This window comes from Astyanax mexicanus, chromosome 6 (genome assembly GCF_023375975.1).
Source record: "Astyanax mexicanus isolate ESR-SI-001 chromosome 6, AstMex3_surface, whole genome shotgun sequence".
NCBI lineage: Eukaryota > Metazoa > Chordata > Actinopteri > Characiformes > Acestrorhamphidae > Astyanax > Astyanax mexicanus.
The window spans coordinates 6380456-6403075 of NC_064413.1; the positions used below are offsets into that span (position 1 = coordinate 6380456).

General features: G+C 35.9%; 1 protein-coding gene across 2 annotated transcripts; it reads left to right on the forward strand.

Moving 5' to 3' along the window:
- gnb3a (guanine nucleotide binding protein (G protein), beta polypeptide 3a) lies at positions 1 to 20911 on the forward strand. Of its 2 annotated transcripts, none has more exons than XM_007250885.4 (9): positions 1 to 224; positions 7542 to 7654; positions 8761 to 8906; positions 11288 to 11351; positions 13857 to 14019; positions 16403 to 16469; positions 17452 to 17653; positions 19033 to 19249; positions 20695 to 20911. In XM_007250885.4, the coding sequence occupies exons 2-9, from the start codon at positions 7598 to 7600 to the stop codon at positions 20799 to 20801; spliced, it is 1023 nt and encodes a 340-aa protein (XP_007250947.2). In that variant the 5' UTR covers positions 1 to 224; positions 7542 to 7597; the 3' UTR covers positions 20802 to 20911. The 2 variants fall into 2 exon arrangements, with proteins under 2 accessions (XP_007250947.2, XP_022530029.2); XM_022674308.2 differs by lacking the exon at positions 1 to 224 and adding an exon at positions 5124 to 5245.
- The last annotated feature ends 1709 nt before the right edge of the window (positions 20912 to 22620 follow it).

Sequence of the window (22620 nt, forward strand, 5' to 3'; positions counted from 1 at the left end):
GATCTCATTTCATCCCCACCAATCCTCATCTGTCCATCACAGAGTGGCAGGGGAGGCAGTGAGGCGGACGGAGAGATCGGGAGGTGAGAGGAGAGCTCCATGTGAGGCAGGCTGCCGGGACACGCCGAGCCCCGAGCAACACTGGAGTAACTGAGCTACAACAATTAAACACAATAAAATACATTAAATAAAGAAACACAGAGAATCAAACTCAACAGGAGAAGGTAAGAGATTCCATTCCATTGTTTTTTTCCTATTTCCTATTTTTTCTATTCCAGTATACTCTACATTTCTTTCTACTGTATTCTACTGCATTCCAGTGCATTCAGTTTCTTTTTCTTCTGTTTCATTTAACTCTATTCTCCTGTATTCTCTATTCCATTCCACTGCAGTTCCTTGTTGATCCCTTTTAATATACTCTTCTGCATTACAGATCATTTATTTCTTCAAATTTCACTTTCAATTATATTCCGTCCCATTGTTTTCCTATCCCATGTTTCCCATTTCTCTCCAATCATCTCCCACTCCCATCTAATAGATTCCTATACATTTAATTCCACTGTATTCAATTCCAGTTCAATTAATTTTATTGCATTCTACTCCAGTTAATTGAATTACTTATTAATTTAATCCCTTTACATTCTATTTTCAGTTTATTTATTTAAAGTGTGTTTTAGTTCGGTTTTATTAAATTGTATTGTTTTATTTCATTTTTTTTTCATTGCATTCTATTCCAGTTTCTTTAATCCCCATTACATTCTATTTTAGTTTACTTAATTCAATTGTGTTTAGTTCAGTATATTTAATTTCATTGAATTCTATTTTAGTTCAAATAAATTGCATTCTATTCCAGTTCATTTAATTCTAATACATTTTATTCCAGTTCATTTATTTATTTTTTATTCTATTCCAGGTCATTTAATTATATTACATTTCATTCCAGTTCATGTATTTATTTTTTTATTCTATTCCAGATTATTTAATTTTATTACATTCTATTCAAGTTCATCCATTACTATTACATTCTATTCAAGTTCATCTATTTCTATTATATTCTGTTTCAGTTCATCCATTTCTATTGTATTCTATTCCAGTTCATTTATTTATTTTTGCATTCTATTTGAGTTCATTGAATGTAATTGCATCCTATTTCATTCTATTCTGTTTCTCTGCGTTGTATTTAAGTCCATCACTTTTTTTATTTAATTAAATTACACTGCATTCTTTCTATTTATTACATATAATTCAACAGTTCCATTCCACTGCATTATATTTAGTTCAATTCAATTCTGTTCCACTGCATTTAATTTCACTGCATTCTGGTCCATTCAGTTAATTGTAATGCATCCTATTCTGTTTAAATCCACCACCTTTTATTCTATTCCATTATGTTCTTTTATATTTAATTAAATTTTAATTCATCTTAATTTTATTGTAGTCGAGTTCATTTAATTCTATATGATACCATTAAGGCCAGAGCACAGCAGCCAGACAAATACAAACAAACTCCAACACTGTAGAACAAAGAACAAAGGAACCAAATTAACTAAAGTGATGAATTTGTGTCGCATCCGGACAAAAGAAGTGATTAATTTAATCAGTGACTTATTAAATGAGGAAACTACATTTTTAAATGACAAATTTGAAATAATAAGGATTGAGCATAGTATTTTATTTAATATGGGTTTCAAAAGAAAGGTCAAGAGCCTGTTTAAAATACTTGTATAAATATTGATCCAAATTATAAATAAATGGATAAATAAAACTCTATTGATACAGTTAATTTCATTAATAAATATTACTCAGTATTCTCAATACAGTATATGACCAATTATTTTATATATTTTTTTATATTTTTATTATTGGTAGATTTGCCAAATAGTAATAAAAGCAGCAGCAGCAAATATGCCAAAAATATTTCAGTTTTATTTTCAAGTCAAAACCGTCCACAATAAAACTTATATCAAACTTTAAAAACTCTTTTATTTTAGTTAAAATCTGTGTAAAAGTTTAAAGTGAGTGATTTAAACAGGTCACCCAGATCTTCATTCATTTTCTACAGTAATAAAAACCTTCAGACAACAAAGTGATCTGACGTGAAAGCAGCAGCAGTATCCAGGATTCAAATGTCTAGGCCACACTCACACACCCATTAACCGCACAGCCGGCTTCACTCTCCCTCACACTGTCTGTCTACACCATCCACCCCCCACCCCCATCACCACACACCCCCACCCACCGGCTGGCCCGCCTGCCCGCCCGCCCGGCCGCCTCTTATCCAGATGCAAAGAGCAGTCAGTAATCGGATGAGAGCAGATTTGACTCAAAAGGCCTCCCTTAAAATCTCAGCAGCCTGGATTTAAACCATCTCTCTCTCTCTTCCCTCCCTTTCTCCCTCCCTCCCTCTGTCTATCCATCCATCCCTCTCTCACTCTGATTGGTCCACAGCTCCGCACCCAGTATCAATCCCTCTATTTTGTTATTTTCTGATTTTAGATTATGCAGATATTTGTGTTTACTATCTTTGAAGCCCCATAACAACAATACTGTCTCTGTTTTACCAGCAGTTAAACCAACATAACAATAAAACCACTAACATCACCAGTACCACACATTAAACTTTCACACACACCAAACTACAGCAAAGTACAGCTAATCTAAAAATAACTATAAATATAAATCTATAAATATAAATAAATAGAAATCTCCAATTCCACTGCATTCTACTTTATTCCATTAGAATTCCATTCTTTTTATTCAATTGCATTCTATTTCAGCTTATTTAACTCCACAGCATTATATTCTAATTCATTTAATTACATTAAATGTAATTTAACACGCTGCATTGTTTTTTATTTTATTCCATATTATTCCACATCTATTCCATTCCATCCATTCCTCTATTTCACTTCATTCCATTGCAGTTTATTTAATTTCTTTGCATTTTATTCCAGTTCAACTCAATTGCATTCTGTTTATGTTCATTGAATTTAATTAAATTATTTTCCAGTTCATTTAATTAGATTGCAATAATATTTCAGCTCATTTATTCCCACTACATTATATTCCAGTCCATTCCATTGCATTCTATTTGAGTTAATTGAGTTCAATTGCATTATATTAATCCATTCTGTGCCTCTGCATTTTATTGGATGTTTTGGTGAGGTTAGCAGGATGTTTTGGTGAGGTTGGCTGGATATTTTGGCAAGGATAGTTGAATGTTTTGGTGAGGTTACTTGGATGTTTGGTGGGGTAAACTGGATGTTTTGATGAGAATGGCTGGATGTTTTAGGGAGGTTAGCTAGTTGTTTTGGTGACATCTGATGTTATTTGTTATGTTAGCTGTTTGTTTTGAGGAGATTAGCTGTATGCTTTGGCAATGCTAGCTTCATGTTTTGTTGAGGTTGGCTGGATGTTTTGTTGAGGTTGGCTGGATGTTTTGTTGAGGTTGGCTGGATGTTTTGTTGAGGTTGGCTGGATGTTTTGGTGAGGTTGGCTGGATGTTTTGTTGAGGTTGGCTGGATGTTTTGGTGAGGTCAGACGGATGTGTCAGAGGTTAGCTGGATGTTTTTAAGAAGGTAAGCTGGATGTTTTGTTGAGGTTGGCTGGATGTTTTGGTGAGGTTGGCTGGATGTTTGGTGAGGTCAGCTGGATGTTTGGTGAGGTTGGCTGGATGTTTTGGTGAGGTCGGCTGGATGTGTCAGAGGTTAGGTGGATGTTTATAAGAAGGTAAGCTGGATGTTTTAAGGAGGTAGGTTGGCTGTTTCTGTGAGGTTGGCTGAATGTTTTGTGAGGTTAGCTGGATGTGTTGGGAGGTTAGCTATATGTTTTGGTGAAGTTTGCTGGATGCTTTGGCAAAGTTAGCTAGATGTTTTGGTAAGGTTGGCTGAATGTTTGGTGTGGTTGTCTAAATATTTGGTGTGGTTGTCTGGATGTTTTGAGAAGGTTGCTGGATGTTTTGAAAATGATAGGTGGATGTTTCTGTGAGGTTAACTAGATGTTTTGGTAAGGTTGGCTGAATGTTTGGTGTGGTTGTCTAAATATTTGGTGTGGTTGTCTGGATGTTTTGAGAAGGTTGCTGGATGTTTTGAAAATGATAGGTGGATGTTTCTGTGAGGTTAACTAGATGTTTTGGTGAGGTTGCCTGAATATTTGGTGAGGTTGGCTGGATGTTTTGTTAAGGTTGGCTGAATGTTTAGCAAGGTTGACTGGATGTGTTGCTGAGGTTGGCTGAATGTTTGGTAAGATGAGCTGGATGTTTTGGTGAGGTTGGCTCAATATTTGTCGAGGTTGGCTGGATGTTTTGTTGAGGTTGGCTGAATGTTTGGTTGAGGTTTGATGGATTTTTTGCTGAGGTTGGCTGGATGTTTGGTGAATGTTGGCTGGATGTTTTGGTGAGGTTAACTGGATGTTTTGTAGAGGTTGGCTGGATGTTCTGGCGAGGTTAGTTGGATGCTTTGGCAAAGTTGGCTGGATGTTTTGATATGTTATGTGCTTTGTATGATGTTATTATACTGCTTTAAAATTTAATACAAAGTCAATCACAAAAAAATTAATGAACAGTAAAATAATAAAGTTTTATCCATATATATATATATATATATATATATATATATATATATATATATATATATATATATATATATATATATATATACATTTGTATTATTTACATTTTATACATGAAAAAAATATATATATATATATATTTTAGGTAACTAATTTAATGTAAAACATTTTTGTTCATTATGGAGCATTCCTATTGGTCCATTTATCATTCAAATGTGACACAATACGAAAACGCTATGTAAAAAGTTAAAAATGACAAAATGAATGTAAAGAAGTGTAATACTATTAATAATAAATAGTAAAATAATAGTTATACATTAAACACCCAACCAGCTACTTTCTATTATCTTATTATTTTGATATTGTTTATGTGGTTAAATAAATCAATGAAATTTAATGCAGAGGGATATGATATTGCTTCTGTTTTAATCATAATTTTATTAAAATTCTTCCAAACCTAACTGCAGGCTTTTGGTTCATTTCTGCTCGTACTGAAACAGGTGTAAAGTGAAACCCTTTGACTAATATCCCCGACTGCGCCGTTCCCTCCCTCTCTCCCTCCTCAAACAAATTTTAGGCAAAGTCGTTTAGTCATCAGAGCTCGGCTAGAGACACAAACACAGATTTACACAGAAATTCCAGAAAAAAGAGCATAAATCTACTCTTACTCTTGACGGTAAGGCCTGTTGGTGTAGTAATTATATACATTCTTGTATAATGATTTTTAATCTTATTTATACTATGTTAATACTATGTTTTTTTTTTAATTGACGCAGCTTTAAAAAACATTCTAATTAATTAGGGTAAGATAGTATGTGTGCTTTTAGTATGTTATATCTTAATATATTATTATATTAAAACTAATTAGGCTAATTAGTAAAGCCTAGAAAGCATGTTGAAGGCTTGTTATCACTGCTCATGAGAAGCCAGGTTAATTAGGATTGGTGTAGATGTTAAAATAATATTAAACTGTTACATTGAAAGATTGATTTAGTCTTACAGAATTACTGTACGTATGTGGGGACTTTTATTATGTAGTATTTTCCCACAAAGTAATAACGGTATATAGACTAACAACTTTAAACTTTTTAAATTGTTTAGTAAATAGATTTTATCTTAAATAATAATGTGTTGGGACTTTTACTGTGTATTATTATCCAGTAATGTAATAACCATTGGTGGCCTAGTCACTGTTTACGTGTTGTTTAGAATTGGAATAAACATTCAAATAATTAAGTAATTAAATTTAACAGTCATACAGAATTTAATATGTTGGGACTTTTACTGTGTAACATTGTTCAGTAATGTATTAACCAACTACAGACTAATTACTGTTTATGAACTGTTTTGATTGGTACAAACATTAAAATAATAGGGTAAGAATGAATAGAATTCATTATACAGAATAAAATGTGTTGGGACTTTTATGACGTCACATTTTTTTCCAAAAAACTAATAATAGGCTAGAAAAGGTCACAAATTGCTGGTTAATGTATTATTGGTACAAACTTTAATTGTAGAATAAAAAGAGTGTGTCATAAAAAATTCATGTGAAGTAAAAATAATACTGTGTAGTAATATCCAGTAATGTAATACCCAAATACAGACTAATAACTGTTTATTAATTGGTACAAACATTAAAATAATATAGTTAAAAATATTAGAATTGATCTTACAGAATAACATGTGTTGGGGCTTTAATTATGTCGTATTTTCCAGCAAAATAGTAACTAAATATAGGCTAGGAACTAGTCATAAATTGCTGGGTTATTTATTATTAGAACAAACTTTAATTGTGAAATCAATAGAGTGAGTCATAAAAAAATAATAATGTGTTGGGACTTTTACTGTGGATCATTGTCCAGTAATGTAATACCCAGATACAGTCTAATTGCTGTTCATTAACTGTTTGGGATTGGTACAAACATGATAACAATAGAGTTAAAACTAATTAATAGAATTGATCTTACAGAATAACGTGTTGGGGGCTTTTATTATGTCGTATTTTCCAGCAAACTAATAACTGAATATAGGCTAGAAACTGGTCACAAATTAGTAGCTATTTATGATTGGTACAAACTTTAATTGTACAATGAATAGAGTGTGTCTTAAATAATATTGTGTTGGGACTTTTACTGTGGAATATTGTCCAGTAATGTAATACACAAATACAGACTAATTGCTGTTCATTAACTGTTTGGGATTGGTACAGATAACTTTAAATATTAAAGTTAGAATTAATAGACTTGATTTTACAGAATAACATGTGTTGGGACTTTTATTATGTCATATTTCCCAGGAAATAACTAACTAATAACTAAATATTGGTTAAAAACTTATGAGGGTGTCTTATATAATTATATGTCGGGGCTTTTATTGTGTAGTATTATCCAGTGATGTAATACCCAAATTTTTCAAGCAAAGTAATAATTGTGAATTGTTTAGGATTGCTACTTTGTAATGTTATTTTATGTCATGATCGTGTCTTTGACTTTGGGGGACTTTTATTGTGTAGTATTTGCAGGTATTGTAAAATTTAACAATGAGTTCATATTTGTAACTGCTCAAGAGTTCTGAACAGTCACGTGAGTTAGTCTTACAGAGTTACAATGTTAAAAAAATATCAAATCCAATAAAATGCACTATTGTTTGTGTAAGTGAGTTTGTGTGTGTATGTGTGAGTTAAGTGTGTACGTGTGTGTGTGTGTGTAGGTTTTTGAATGCTTTGTGGGAATGGTGTTGTATAAGTGTATGTTTTGCGTGCATCCTTATTTGTGAGCATTTGCAAGCCAGTTGAGAGGAGTTTGAATTGCAAATGTTCGTCCGAGGCAGGGTGAGCTGCAGCTCCGCCACCGTCCCGTGCCACAAGATGATTAGTCCTCAAAACAAAAGCCATGATTTATCTAGCAAAGATAAAACTGACCTCGTTATGCTTTGATTCACCTTTTATTACTTTTATTTCTGTTTCTCAGACTTCTCTCTGTTCACCAGATCGGACTTCCGGTGACCGTGCCTGATTACCAGCGCCATGGGGGAAATGGAGCAGCTTCGAAAGGAGGCAGAAAGCCTGAAGGACGAAATTACTGTTAGTGTCTTAAAGCTTAAGCTACGAGTTCGTAGCATAAAGCTATACAGTCATAGTAAAAGACAGGGGTCGGCAATAGACGGCCAAGCATGAAACATCTGGCTGTGAGGTTGTTTGAACTATAATGAACAATAATGAAAAAAATGAAAAATTAAATGCATCTCTGGCAATCTTTTGTTTACATCCCTCCCCTGTGTCTCTATCGCGCTCTGCGTGACTTTGGTTTCCAGCCATTTTCGTTTTTTACGCCCGTTCTTGGGCTCCCTATCTCCTTATAAGGGCGTTATTTTCCCAATTCACTAGCCTGGGCAGTGGTAGTGTATTGGACTGCGACCCTGACGACACGGGTTTGATCCTGCGTGAGAAGCGGTGTGTTTATTTATTTATTTATTGTTTTCTTTTTTCTTGGGTTTACCTGCTTTGAGATCAACTGTTCTTCAATTGGGTTCAACAACCTTCTGGGCTGGAAAGCTACTAGTCTGTAGCACTCCATCCCATTACACTTCATTTTCCAAAACAGATTTTTTTTTTTGTGGCCCATCACCTAATGGCTGGGAAAATATCTAGCCCGCGGCCAAACTTAATTGCCGACCCCTGGTTTAGAACATCTATGGCTCTTGTCAGTTTGTAAAATGGATGTGACTGAGGCCTTGAAATATAAAGCCTTGTCACCAAAGGATCTAGGATTTTTATGAGTAAGGGGCCATCAAGGGTCCACAATATTCGTAGAGGGGACGTGTATTAGGCTACCTTCAAGTTCTCCATGGAAATTTCTACTTACGTTGCAAGTTGTAGGTCATAATTACGACTTGACATGTGCACAAGGCAACCCTTTGGGTCCTTTAATTAGCTTTGTTGCTATTCCTTAATAACATTAGTGTAAGTCACCCTTAAAACTAAACTCCTATAGCTTCTTATGAGATTTGTTCATACCACTGTATATTTTTAAATATACTTTTTTTATTTGCTTTCATATTTTTGTTATTGTGGATTTTCTCAGAATTTTTCTGCTATGGTCTTTTGCTTCTGGAATCTCTCAATTGCTCTAGAGATTCTCTGGTGGCAGGCAATGTCTATTTGTAACCGTGAATTCTTTAACCCTGCAGGCTGCACGCAAGGCAGTGCAGGACGCCACACTGCAGGACACGGTCTCAGGGACGGTTGTGGTGAGCCGAGTCCAGCTGAAAACCAGGAAGACCCTGAGAGGACATCTGGCCAAAATCTACGCCATGCACTGGTCCACAGACTCGAAGTAAGTTTCATTCCTCATCCCTAAGCGTAGGTTGCCATACAAGTGAATAACCCTTTGTATACAGTCGACGTTCCGAGCATTTTGAAAGACACAACCAATTTACAACGTGAGTAAAATGTCGCAGGAATGTCTTTTATTTCTGAAATTTAATATAGTGGCTTTTAAGATGGCGGCCATGTTGGGGACAAAGTCTAAAACATAACCCCCCATTACTTGCTGGGGTATTTAGAGTTAAGAGTTTAAAGTGTTGTAATTTTTCCTATCGCTTATGAAATAAAAATGTGTCCTGTGACTTATATATATAAAATATAAACAACTTAGTTAAGTCAGTGACCAGGTGCTTATTTCCACTCATGCAATACCAGTCTTCCATTTGTTTTAATTGGGAGGGAGCACAATACTGGAATAAACGGACCAAATGTTGGACCAAACATCTGAATCCCATTTTAGAAACATATTTTAAATCACTGATAAAGCTGATAAAAAAAACATGATGAACATTTTTTCTTGCATTCATACTTAGAAATACATAAAAAAAATAAAAAAAAATGTAAGCATTTTATGGCTACTGCGCTTGTGCAGATCTCCACAGCGAGGATGGCTTCCACTTACTGTTTTGTACTGTTTGTACTGAATCGCAAGTAGCTTATAGTAAAATGTAGTACTGAAGTACTGAAAGTAAAAGTACAATACTGTGTTATTAGAGTAGTTATTACAGAAAGCAGTGAAAAGTTCTCAGAGGGAACAAAAGAATGGAAGCTATTCTTATAGAATCAGCTTGATCTCTTGATTCACTCAATGATGAGCAGCTGAAAGCAATGCGGCTACTGCTGCCAATGTGAAAAAGCCTTTAGACTGTTCCAAATGTCTGACCAACAGGCTACTGTGTGTGTGTGTTGTGTGTTTACTGTATGGTAAATCAGGCTTTCTTTTAACTGTGTAAAAAGTAAAGCGTAAAGCTGTGATTGGATAATTGGATTGACACTCTGAGAGCCTGCTGCCTTTGATGAGATTTAAAGGGACTTGGTGAATTAGTAAGAATCAGTGTGCTGTTTGTTCTTTTTACATCTAGTTGAGAATCCATAATGGGAAAATCAAAAAACAATGTTATTTTGTTTTTAAATATAATAACAAAAAGCAAATAACAGCTTGTATTTGCTGTTTTTTATTTGATGATCCAAACAAAAATGGGAAATAAAATAAAAACTGACCAGAACTTGATGAACCTGAACTTGATTTTGATTTTTCACCATCATCTTATTCAGATTTCCGTTCCACCTTAAATGCTTACTGCAGTAACACATAAACAGTCATCCTGCATTACTAAAAGATTTATTTCCTTTATTCATGACTGGAATTGATTGTATTTATGTTCCTTTGGTCGCAAAAACCAAAACTCCCACGAAGTAACCCAAGCTCTCCCCACATGGGAGGCTTCTTGTGGTGGGGAGCTGAAGATTAGGCTACAGGTAGAGACACCACCATGTCAGAATCTAGTCACTGTATTATCTAACTGTAACAACAGAGCATTAATATGCAGCAGGTTAGAAATGTATATAACTTATGATAATCACAGCAGCCCTTTAACAGATCATGAGCAGTAAATGCCCCTTTCCCTCTCTCTGTGCATCATTCTTAAACTGCAGCACAAGCAGTTAGAACTACATTTCCCTCAAAATACTACAACATTATTCTCTCGTAAAATTACGACTTTAATCTTGTAATATTATGACCTTAATCTTGTTATATTGTCTTTAATCTCATAATATTTAAACTTTATTCTCAAATTAAAATATTTTTATTTGGGCCACAAAAATAAAAACTCTCTACTTAGAGAACTAACCCATAAAAAAAATATTTCGGTTGGGATTCTAAGCCCCGCCCAACCGTGAAAACTATGCCCAAACTCCGAAGCAAAAAAATAAATAAGCAGAAGCAAATGACAGATTTCAGAAGCAAAAGTCTTTAACGACAAAATCCACAAAAAAATCACAGAAAATCAACAAAAACACAAAAATGAAAGCAAAGACTGGCAAAATCTAAACTGAAATATGTTTTAAATAATTGCAAAGAATTACGACAAAACAAAGTAACAAAGTATATTTAAATATATATATTTGCTATGTTTTATATATTATTTTTCTCTTTTGAACTGGCAACATACACTTTTTCCTTTTGTTTCCTAAAGTTTTGATTGCAGATTCTATTTTTGCGTAAATTATTGGCACAAATTTACTCCATATATTTTCCTTTAAAAATAAAACTGGACAACACTGATGGAATCAACCCCCTGATAAATGCTGGTCACTGTAGTCTGTTTTCTCTGTATGTTTTTTTTATTATTATTTATGCTATTATCTCTCTCTCTCTTTTTTTCTCAGACTGTGTGTGAGTGCCTCTCAGGATGGAAAGCTGATTGTGTGGGACAGCTACACCACCAACAAGGTACAGAACACTGAGAGAGGATTTAGTACAACCATAGACTGTATATAGCTGGACAGAGCATCGTCTCTCAAAAGTGAAGCCACCACAGGTCGGGCGCCCCCTGCTGTTCGGCTGCAGAAAGCTGTGTAACTCCACCCATCCCCATAGGTTTCAATGGCAAAACAGACAACAGACTTTCAATCACGTTTTTTTCTAATATACTGTAATTCTACCTCCTTTATTTAAATGCAGCAGCTAGTGTAACCTCTGCTTATATTGTCAAATTTTTATATTCCCACAGAATTCGTTTTTTAAAACGTTATTCAGCTCTATTCAAAAAAGGTGTGGTTATGGTAAAAGGGCTGCTTATGGGCGGGACCAATAACAGACCGTCAGCTCCGCTCCGCCCCGCTCTGCAGTCGGGGACCGCGAGGCAACCCTCAGGGGCGGGGTTATTCAAATGAGTAGGCTGTCTCTCCACAGTCTTTCTCCCTCCTCTGGTCTCTACTGCGCAGAATCAGGTGGCAGGATCGCCAACATGGCGGAAGATTTTGGCTTCATTTTCATTGAATGAATGGGAACGGAGACACGGCGTCCATCTTTTTTACAGTCTCTGAGTACAACAGACTCTAATGTGTTCAGATGCAAATCTATTCACCCAACACCAAGCAAGCATGGCAAGCACGCCATCTAGTGACCACTTTTGAGATATGTTGCAGTTCACTATTTTCTATGTTCATCAATTTAGCCATTACATAAAAACCACTGACAGGTGAAGTTAATAGCTCTGAAAACTTGTTATAGGATAGTATATATTAGACAACAATTGAACAGTCAGTTATTGAAGCTATTGAATGTTTTTGAAGCTGGAAAATTGGTAAGAATCTATGACACCATGACAAGAACCAAACTGTGATGTTCAAAAATACTGGATCAGAACATCTCCCAAACATCAGGCAGGTCTTGTTGGGGGTTCCTGGTAGAGGAGTGGTTCAAGGTAGGGGTCAGCCGAGTCGTTAAGTAATGAAGCACAAATACTTTGTAACGTTACTTATGAAAAATATTGTTTATCTATACTTTACTGAAGCAATTATTTATCAGACGACTTTTACGACTTTTTTACTACTTCTTACATTTCTACACAGTTATCTGAACTTTTTACTACTTACATTTTAAAAACAGCCTTGTTACTCCTATTTAATTTCAGCTTGTTTTCATTCTAGCTTCTCATCGTTCAATAAAACCCCTATCCAGATAAATCTCTCCATCCAGTTAGAGTGTCTTATTGTGATTGGATGTAGAGAAGTATAAGCATATACCATTCCAACACCATATTGGTTTATACTGTGATCCATCACACCTGCACACGTCCTGCCCGCCCCCAAAACTCCAGCAAGAACTTAGCAGACGTATGTAGCCTAGTATGAAGATGATCCAGGCAAAGACTCACGAGAACTTAAGCTCTCGAAATGTTCACACTAAGGTTTAACTTTAATATATTTACATTGCATTGTACTAAAATACATTATTGTTAATGGGCATATATGCAGCTGAAACACTAGGGAGTCTAATGCATCCCCAATTTATCAACATTAACATTTTAAAGCTGATGTCCTTAAGTTTTGGGATTTCACAGAGCATGCGGAATAATCATTTTAAGTGGATGAATCCGATTCCAGGTTATGTTCAGTCAGAGAGTGAGAGAGAGAGCGCTCACTCAGTAACTTCATTGCTTAATTTCTTTGTCTTACTATGGGTGAATGAGCTACTGAGCTCTGAGATCCCATTCTGAAGTCTCCATTGCTCCACCAGCCAATTGTGTTCAGTAAAACTGAGCCGGATCCTCTTTTAGAGGGTGTACGTGTGACGTAAGTACAGAAAGACGTATGACATGGCCAGAAAAACTCCCATGAAAAGTGAACAGACACCCCAGTTTTTAGAATGAATATACTAGGCTTGGGGCAGGGATGGTCTTTCCAGCACACTGGTACCAGTAAACACAATATTTTATCCCTTCTCCACTCAGAAATACTTCTGCTTGAGTTTAGAAACAAAATAATATGCTCTATAAGCTGAGCTATAGCATCTAAAGTGGATAGTCTTTATTTTGAACTTCAGATGATTAAGACCTGATGTATTTTATCTGCTGTGTGTGATTCAGTATCCCACTGATCTTAAAGGAGAAATTTGGTGTGAAATGAACCTGGGGTGCCTTTTTAAATGTCAGGACCCTTGGAATTCTAACAATAAAATGTGGATCTACTGTGAGCGTGCTAATGGTGTGCAATAATGTGTTCTTTACACGGGCAACTCTATGCCCCTATCACTAGCATTGTAAGCCTTAGCCTTACAGTTGGGAGCATCAGCTAAAAGCTCTGTATTTCTGAAACCTGGGGGCAAACAGACATCTGCTTCTTAGAACCCAAGTCCATTTTACACCAAATGTCTCCAGTGTGCAGAACAGTGTGTAAACACATATATAAAGTTTGATTACCCTGTGAATTCTTCCCCATGCCCGTGTCCCAGGTAAATGCCATCCCTCTGAAGTCTTCCTGGGTGATGACCTGCTCCTACGCCCCCTCAGGAAACATGGTGGCATGCGGAGGACTGGACAACATGTGCTCCATCTACAACCTGAAGGCCAAAGATGGCAACGTCAAGGTCATGAGGGAGCTGGCCGCCCACACAGGTGAACACACACACACACACACACACTCACTCACTCACTTAGGCCTCTTTTCCAGTGCACACTGTAAAATATGTTTCATGGGGATGATACATATGTAAGGTGAACATTAATTTTCGACTGCATTGCCTTTAACACCACAGTTTTACAGGTTGGCTTTTTTTTTTGCACTGTCCATCTAGGCAGTATTGACTTGTAAATAAATAAATAAATAAAAATAAGTAAGGACGTGTAAGTTAATCAAACATTGTCGAATATAAAGGATAGGTTGAGGTTTTGGTGAGCTGTTTTCATGATTTGGAACTGAAACTACACAGGAAATTTGGCAGTGTTAAATTAACACTGTTAGTGTTAAATCAACACTGAGAGTGTAAAGTTTAACACTAATAAGTGTGGATTTAACACTAACAGTGTTGATTTAACACTGCCAAATTTCCTGTGTAACCAAAACTTTTATTATTCTGCACAGAAAGCCTGTGATTGTTTTAAATGAGTTTTTTAATGGATTGTTGTTTTTGTCCATTCTTTTGTTTTGTTTATACATACATTTTTCTTTTGAGTGTGGTTTGGTTTAGTTTGTTTAATTTTTATCCCCAGACGTGTATTTGGTTTTTCCGTTTTTTTTTTCAGTATTACAAGTCTTAGTAATTTTCTTTGGTCATGTGGAGTTTTTCGTTTCTTATTTTTTTTTTATTTGTTAGATTATATTTTTGTCAACATTTTGGGTTTATTTTCGCTTGTTATTTTTCTAATAATAATAGTAATTACATAATTTATTTTCTTTTGTTCATTTTTTTTACGGGGCAAATAACAAAAGTAAGTCAATGGTTACTTTTACTGGTAACTAGTTACTTTTATAGTGAAGTAACTCCGTTAGTAACTCAGTTACTTTTTTTTGGAGAAGTAACTAGTAACTATAACTAATTGCTTTTTCAAAGTAATGTGCCCAACACTGTTGATACCTTTACAACACCAGAATGCAGCAATCAGTCCAATGCTAGCTTGGCTAACAGACTGCTGGTGGTGATGGAGATATCTAACGGCTAACCGTTCATGCTAACTGTATTTCTGAGCTAAATTAATTGCTGTTTCCTAATTAATAATGTCAAAAAACATGCCTCGTCGGATTCTGAGTGATGTTTAAATAAAGGGGTTCTGCCCTTCACTCGCTCTCATTGGTTTAGACAGGGATATGAGCCTTAAACCACATGGAGACAGCTGACAAAAAGAAAAATGAAGGTCGTACTATTGAGAAATAAGGTTGCACTCTATATAGTTTTAATCCCCTGCATATATAAGACCATAATTTATTAACCAGCTGAATGGAGATTTTTCAAATATTCAACAGTACAACATACTTCAGGAAAGCCATTAAATGACTAAATTACTAAACATTGTGAACCTAATTTGCTAAAAATAAATATGTCAGATCCACTCACTTTATTTGGGTTCATTTCATATTTTGAGAAAATATTACCTACACTTAACAGCTGAGACTGTTTGAAAGTTTACCGAACATTTCTTAGTATGTTACACATGAAGTATATCTTTCCTATTGGCTCCTGGAATCATTTATTTGCAAAATAGGTATGTCACCCCAATCCTCACTTACCATCAGTGTGTAGCCTTGCCCTACCTTGAACTGGGAGAACTGGCTGAAAGATGGATAGCAAGAGGGGATTTCGTCCTGTATTAAGAAACAAAAACAAAAGCTGACATTTCATTTCTTAAAGTATTTAATTTCTTTACTTAGTTGAGTAGTTCTTGCTTCTCATAATATGGATTAGATCATTATTCAAATATTCACTATTCACTGTATACCAACCAACTCTACCTCTTCACAACTTTACAACTGATGCTCTCAAACACTTTAAGAGACAAGAAATTCAAGTAATTAACTCTTGACAAGTTCAGCACTGCTGTTAACTGAAAGCCTGACTTCCAGGTGACTCTACCTCATAAAGCCAAGATGTGTAAAACTGTAATCTAAGCAAGAGGTGCTACTTTGAAGAATCTAAAATATAAAACATATTCTTAATTGTTTAACACTTTTTTTGTTTACTAAATAATTCCATATTTTCTTCATATTTTGGTTGAATTTCGTATTAATCTAAAATGCAGAACATTTTAAAATAAAGAAAGAAAAAAAACGCTGAGTTTAAGGTGTGTCCAAACTTTTGACTGGTACTGTATATAAACATTCATTACTTGTTAGCAACATTAGCTCCATTAACTCAGTTAGCCTTTTAGCTTTAGCACATAGTAAAAACTCAGAAGATTGAACCTTTTTTTTTTGGCTGATCAACTACATGTGAATTTAATTTCTTAACCAAATTATTTCTTAAAAGGATGAGTTGCTGATTCTCGGCTTTTGTTTATGACCTAGGCTACCTATCCTGCTGTCGCTTCCTGAGTGACGCTGAGATCATCACCAGCTCTGGAGACTGTACCTGGTACGTGTAATGTTTTGAAGTCTAGCTGATTCTTTGAGGTTCTGTTGCTTCTTCAATATTTTATTTTTTATATATCTTGAGCCGTTCACAGCTTAACAGTTCATAGAGTGTTCTTGTGTATTATTGTCTCACTCCTAATATCTTTACTTTTCCAAACATATTAGTGCATCTCAAAAAATAGAATATCATTGAAAAGTTACTTTATTTCAGAAATACAGTTTAAAATGTGAAACTCATATATTATGGTTTAAAGCCAATAATAAAAAAAAAAAGTCAGTATTTGAATATAAGACCAATTGGTACTTTTGGCAGTTTTCCTGCTGGAAAATAAAAGTTGCCAGCAGAGGGAAGCATAAGTGCTGTAAGATTTTCCTGGAAAACATTTTCTATTTTAAACATGTGTAATGTATGTTAGGCTATATTAAGTTAGTTTAAACACAGTATGATACACATAAGCTGAATTGTATTAGTTTAAACATAGTGTGATGGATGTTAGACTATATTTTAGTGTTTTTAAACAGTATGTTGAACATTTGGCTATATGATAAACATAGGCTAAATTGTAGTTGTTTCGAACACAGTATGATGAATTTAGGGTGTTATTTTATCCATTTTTAAGCACAGTATGATAAATGTTAAACTATATTGTAGCGTTTCTAAAGTGTGATGAACCTAAATAGTCTCTAAATAGTCTCTAATTTAAATGTGTGATGAATGTTCGACTATAATGTAGTGTTTTAAAACAACGTAATGAACATTTGGCTATATAGTATCTGTACCTGATGATTAACATAGACTGTATGATAAACACAGGCTATATTGTAGTTGTTTTGAAAACAGTATGATGGACATGGGCTTTTCTATTAAAAGGTAAAAACAATGAAATTTTGCTATGAAATTCATGTCCATGATAAGTGTATGTTGTGTATGTTAATGTAGTGTATATAAAGCAAACATACTGAGTTTTCTGTTGTCTCCTCAGTGTTCTGTGGGACATTGAGACGGGCACACAGAAGACTGTGTTCGCTGGTCACACTGGCGACTGCATGAGCCTGGCCGTGCCCCTGGACTTTAAGACCTTTATTTCAGGGGCCTGCGACTTCACAGCTAAACTGTGGGACATACGGGAGGGCCAGTGCAGACAGACCTTCAGCGGCCATGAGAGTGATATTAACGCTATAGCTGTGAGTCTCTATATTATGTACATACACAGTACCAGTCAAAAGTTTGGACATACTCCTTCTAATTTAATGCTTTTTTCTTTGTTTTTATTATTTGAATCATTGTAGATTAATATTAAAGGCATTAAAACTAAACAAAGGAATACATTTGCAATTATGAAGTAAACAAAGTGTTAAATGAGCCAAAATATGTTTTATATTTTAGGTGTTTCAAAGTCGGCTCTCAGTCGACTTCTCAGTCGGCTTCATGAGGTAGAACCTGGAATGGTTTTCCAAATGTGAGCTTTGATTCTCCAAAAGTGCTGAGCTCTTGTTAACTGCTTAACCTTCACTCAGCGCTCCAACTTGTCCAAACCACCTGGGTTGGGTTTTTATGAAGTGAAACCCTTTTTTGTGTGTTACCTACTGCATATGTGTTCCTTCATAGTTTTTGGGCCCTATTTTAGTGATAGGATTAAGAGCATGTTGGTGTTTCTTTGGTATCGTAAGGGCACAAAAAATACACCTTGCGCAGCTCGAAACATGCACTAATTCTCTTAAATAATCAAGGGTGTGTTTTGGGCATTTGTGAAAAAAGGCAATCAGTGTGCCAGTTGTCATTCCCTTTAAGAGCCAGCTGTGCTCTGACTTTGGCATGCTGATTTCTTAACAGCGCTGTGCTTTTATGCATCTTAGGTCAGAGGATTCTGACCTGCGTGTTCACGCTGTGAAGGTACACCTGCAGCTCATTTAAGGGAACAGCAATGTTATTTTATTCTTTATTCTGTTTTTTTTTTGTGGATGTAAAAGCTGGATTTGCGCACTATGTGTAATGAGCAGGGGTGTACACATGACAGGCATTGTTCTTCTGCATGATTAAGATATAATTGGACGGCTGACTGTTCACTGTTGTTGGAGTTTTATTCAATCAGTGGCGCACCTGTGTTTTCCGCCGCTAAGATAGAAACATTCCAGATAATTATCTACACACACTTCCAACCAGATTTATTCCTCTGACGCTACGTAGCAGGTGTATGTAGTCTAGTATGAAGATGATCTGTGACTCAAGAGAACTTAAGCTCTCAAAATGTCCCAACTATGGTTTTGCCTAGTGCATCCCAAATTTATCAACATTAACATTTTAATATAACATTATAGTCATTATGGCTTTTGGAAAAATTTGTTTTGGGGAGGGAGGGGTGGGGCACTATAGGATTCTGTAGCACGGCCTAAGATTTTGTCCTTAATGTCTTTTTTTCCTCTTACATTATTTTACTATTATTCTTTAATTAGTTTTAAAACCAGCATTTTTACACTCTTACTTTTAAACTGTTACTTCTACAAAAGTATTTTCTGGTGAGAATAAAGTTAGATAATGGCCAACCTTCCTCTTCCCTCCGTAGTTTTTCCCCAACGGTAATGCGGTGATCACAGGCTCTGACGACGCCACCTGTAAGCTGTATGACCTCCGCGCTGACCAGGAGCTCATCACCTACCAGGACTCCAGCATCATGTGCGGAGTCACCTCCATCGCCCCCTCGCTCTCGGGGCGGCTCATCCTGGCTGGCTACGATGACTTCAACTGCAACATCTGGGACTCGCTCAAAGCCGAGAGAGTGGGTGAGTGAGGCTGAGGCTGGTGGGAAACTAGAAGGGGTGGAAAAAAGATGGTGGTTGAGACAAAAGCTCATCAGGGGGAATGAGAAATAGAGTAGATATACCAACTGAACAATGTAGCTTCACCATTGGGCCACGGGCTTAGCGCTCCTGCACACACATTCCTGGCTATGCAGTTTAACCAGCAGAGTGACGAAGAGAGGCAGACACACACAGAGACAGAAGTATAAACATGCTCCGCTGTATAGTGCACTCTCGATGCAGACGTTCGATGCAGAAGTATAACTGGCCTTTAGTGTTCTCCTCCAAGCGTGTTGAGCTCCAGTGGTGTTGTGATAGTGGCAGTTTGAGAAGATGTGATGGAGCTTCTTCATGTTTTTGGTTTAGATAGAAACAAATAAAAATGTTTCATTGTATGGTAAGAATTTAAATTTTCACCCCTAAAAATATTAAAAATGACTCATAAATAAAACAACTGAAAGTCGACAAAAATAGCAGATTTTTATAGGTCTGAGTTAGTGCTGGGTGGTATGACCAAAAATGTATATCACAGTGTTTTTCAACTGTATTTCTCAATTATTTATTTTTGCATGATTGGGCTTTTATATAAGTTATATAATAAGTATATTTAATATAAAACACTAATTATCAGAAAAACATTATCAGAAAAACAGCTGAAGAAACACCAACAACAACTAACACAGCATCCTTTTTAAAACTAAATATTTTAAATAGTTCCATGAACACAATAAATGGACCTAAAATACTCAATGATTGTTTAAAAAAGATATTTCTCAAAATGTTCTAATGCAAAAGTCAGACACAATTATATATATTTATAATTTATAATGTTTTTCGGAAGCTATTAGAGGCATTACAGTGTTAAAATCAGCCACAGTTCCCTTCTTTCTCCAGTTAACAAAGAAATTCAGTTATATTATTCTTTAAGCCACAGTATTAGTATTTTTAAAGCTGCTATAGTTCCTTCTTTTTATCCAGAGTTTAATCTTTTTAATTTTAATGTGCTGAATAAATGACCGTCTGGGGGACAAAAGGAACTTTTCTCTGAGCTGTGGATTGATTGCACTCCAGTCATTGCAGTGTTGTTAGCTTGTTATGCTAACTGGCTAGCGTTATCTGGCAGCTGTGTGCTTCTTTGGCAGCACTGTTCTACACAGTGTGTAGAACACTTCTACATATCGCTCTGTAGCGCCTCTAGTGGTGTGGTGGTATGTGAAACATGCATACCAGTTCTAAATTCCCCTCCGGTATATCGTATGAACTGCTAAATTATAAAATAAAAAAAAGGAAAAATAAAAAAAATAAAAATAAAATAAGACCTTTAAATGGAAAATGGGAGTTTTAAATTAAATTTAATAGGAGGGAAAATAGATAAATGCCATAAAACTGTGAATAAAGGTAATTTCTGACCTTTCTCCCTCACTCAGGTGTGCTGGCCGGCCACGATAACCGCGTAAGCTGCATCGGGGTGACGGCTGACGGGATGGCCTGCTGCACGGGATCATGGGACAGCTTCCTGAAGATCTGGAACTGACGATCCATCTAAAAGAGAGATAGAAAGAGAGAGAAAAAAAATCAGGACGAGGGAGCGCCTGAGTGATTGTGATATTAGCGTATAGGGTACGGGAGGGTGGGGTAGGGGTGGGATGGGGTTTTTGGGTCAGAGGGATAAAGAAAGAGAGATTGTGATAGATTTGGGGGTTGGGGGGGTTGGGTTGGGTGATGGGTGGGAGGGGTGATATTGTGCCAAGTCCTAAGAGAAGGGTTTGCGCTTGAGACAACATATCTCTTTCAGAGGCAGGCTGGCCAACTAGCATTTCTGCTATGAAATTATGCAATAATGTTCACGAATCAGACGAACTGACGATCTGCAGTCCAATCTTTCGTCTTTCAGGGATCACCGCCCTCTGAGTTACTGCAGGAGGCACCTTCCAAGCCACTTACTTCGGTTGAGAGAGAACAATGGAGATCGTAGCATGTAGGTCAATTAGTGCTGGATTGGAGATACGTACAGTTAGCGATGCGTAGCCGTTAGAAACAGAAGGACATCCTGTAACGTGTAAATAATGGGAATTATTGCAGGAGTTAACACGAGAAAATACGAGTTCTGAAATCAAGCTAAGCAAAACAACTCCGTCGCTTAAAAAAAAAAAAAAAAAACGCAGCGTGATTTATAGATTCTTAAAGACCTATGAGTTTGAAGAACACTGGTACGACATTCTAGACATGTTATTTCTTTAATACTTTTGATTAATTTTGCGCTAGTCTTTTTATTGTAGTGTACTTTAAGCGTTATCTGACTGTCCTTTGCTTTTTTCCACTGCTCTTATACATGCCATTAAAAGACAATTCAATAAACCAAATCAAATTCTTGTTTTTATTTGTGATACCAACACAACCTTCAAGCTCAACCAGAAAGTAAAGACGTACACACACGCAGACATCCTGGGATAGCCTTGGAGGAGCTGAGAAAAAGCCTGGGGAAGACATCAGCATGAGTTTGAATGGGGGAGTAGATAGGTAGGTTGATGCAGTGATTCAGTTCAGTTGGCTAAGCACAAACAATTAAACCTCACTGTATGATTCTTCTGAATCTGAAAGCCATGGATTCACTGGTTGAGACTTTAATCACACTTGCAAACGTCACATCACACTCCAGCAAGAACATAGCAGACGTATGCAGCCTAGTATGAAGATGATCCGTGCAGAGACTCCCCTTACAAAAAAGAAGTTTATTCAACTGTACTATTAGTATACTTATTTTAAACAAAGATTACTTGGTTTAGACAAGTCTACAGAAAATACTAAGCACATTTGGCATATACCTAGTCTTCTGATCAAAATATACTGTATTCACTAGTAAGGAACAATGGTGTCACCATGTTGTCCGTCTAATTCAGTACTTCCTCTAATTCAGTTGTAAAGCTAAGCTAAGTACACAAAACTGTAATTCTTAAAAAAAAAACATTTTCTTTTGAAGTCAAACGAGCGCTGGATGTTAATCTACACAGATTCCTCTCCTGAAAACTGTTTATTTGAGTGAGTAAACCATTTCCGTTTATTTACAGTAAGCTTAGATTTCCAGATTTCCACTAAGGCTGGGTGCAGTGTGTAAGACTGGTGGAGGAGAACATAATGCCAAGATGTATGAAAGCTGATTAATTTAATTATTTCTGAACTCTTAAAACTTTATGAATATAAACTTGTTTTCTTTGCATTATTTGAGGTCTGAAAGCTCAGCATCTTTTTTGTTATTTCAGCCATTTCTCATTATCTGCAAATAAATGCTCTAAATGACGATATTTTTATTTGGAGTTTGGGAGAAATTGTGTCTGTATTTTATAGAATAAAAC

Excerpts from the sequence above, each read along its gene's own strand:
- gnb3a (XM_007250885.4), top strand. The coding sequence starts at position 7,598 with ATGGGGGAAATGGAGCAGCTTCGAAAGGAGGCAGAAAGCCTGAAGGAC. Across the intron at positions 7,655-8,760 it reads GCCTGAAGGACGAAATTACT|GCTGCACGCAAGGCAGTGCA; the intron begins GTTAGTGTCTTA and ends TTAACCCTGCAG. Across the intron at positions 16,470-17,451 it reads AGCTCTGGAGACTGTACCTG|TGTTCTGTGGGACATTGAGA; the intron begins GTACGTGTAATG and ends TTGTCTCCTCAG.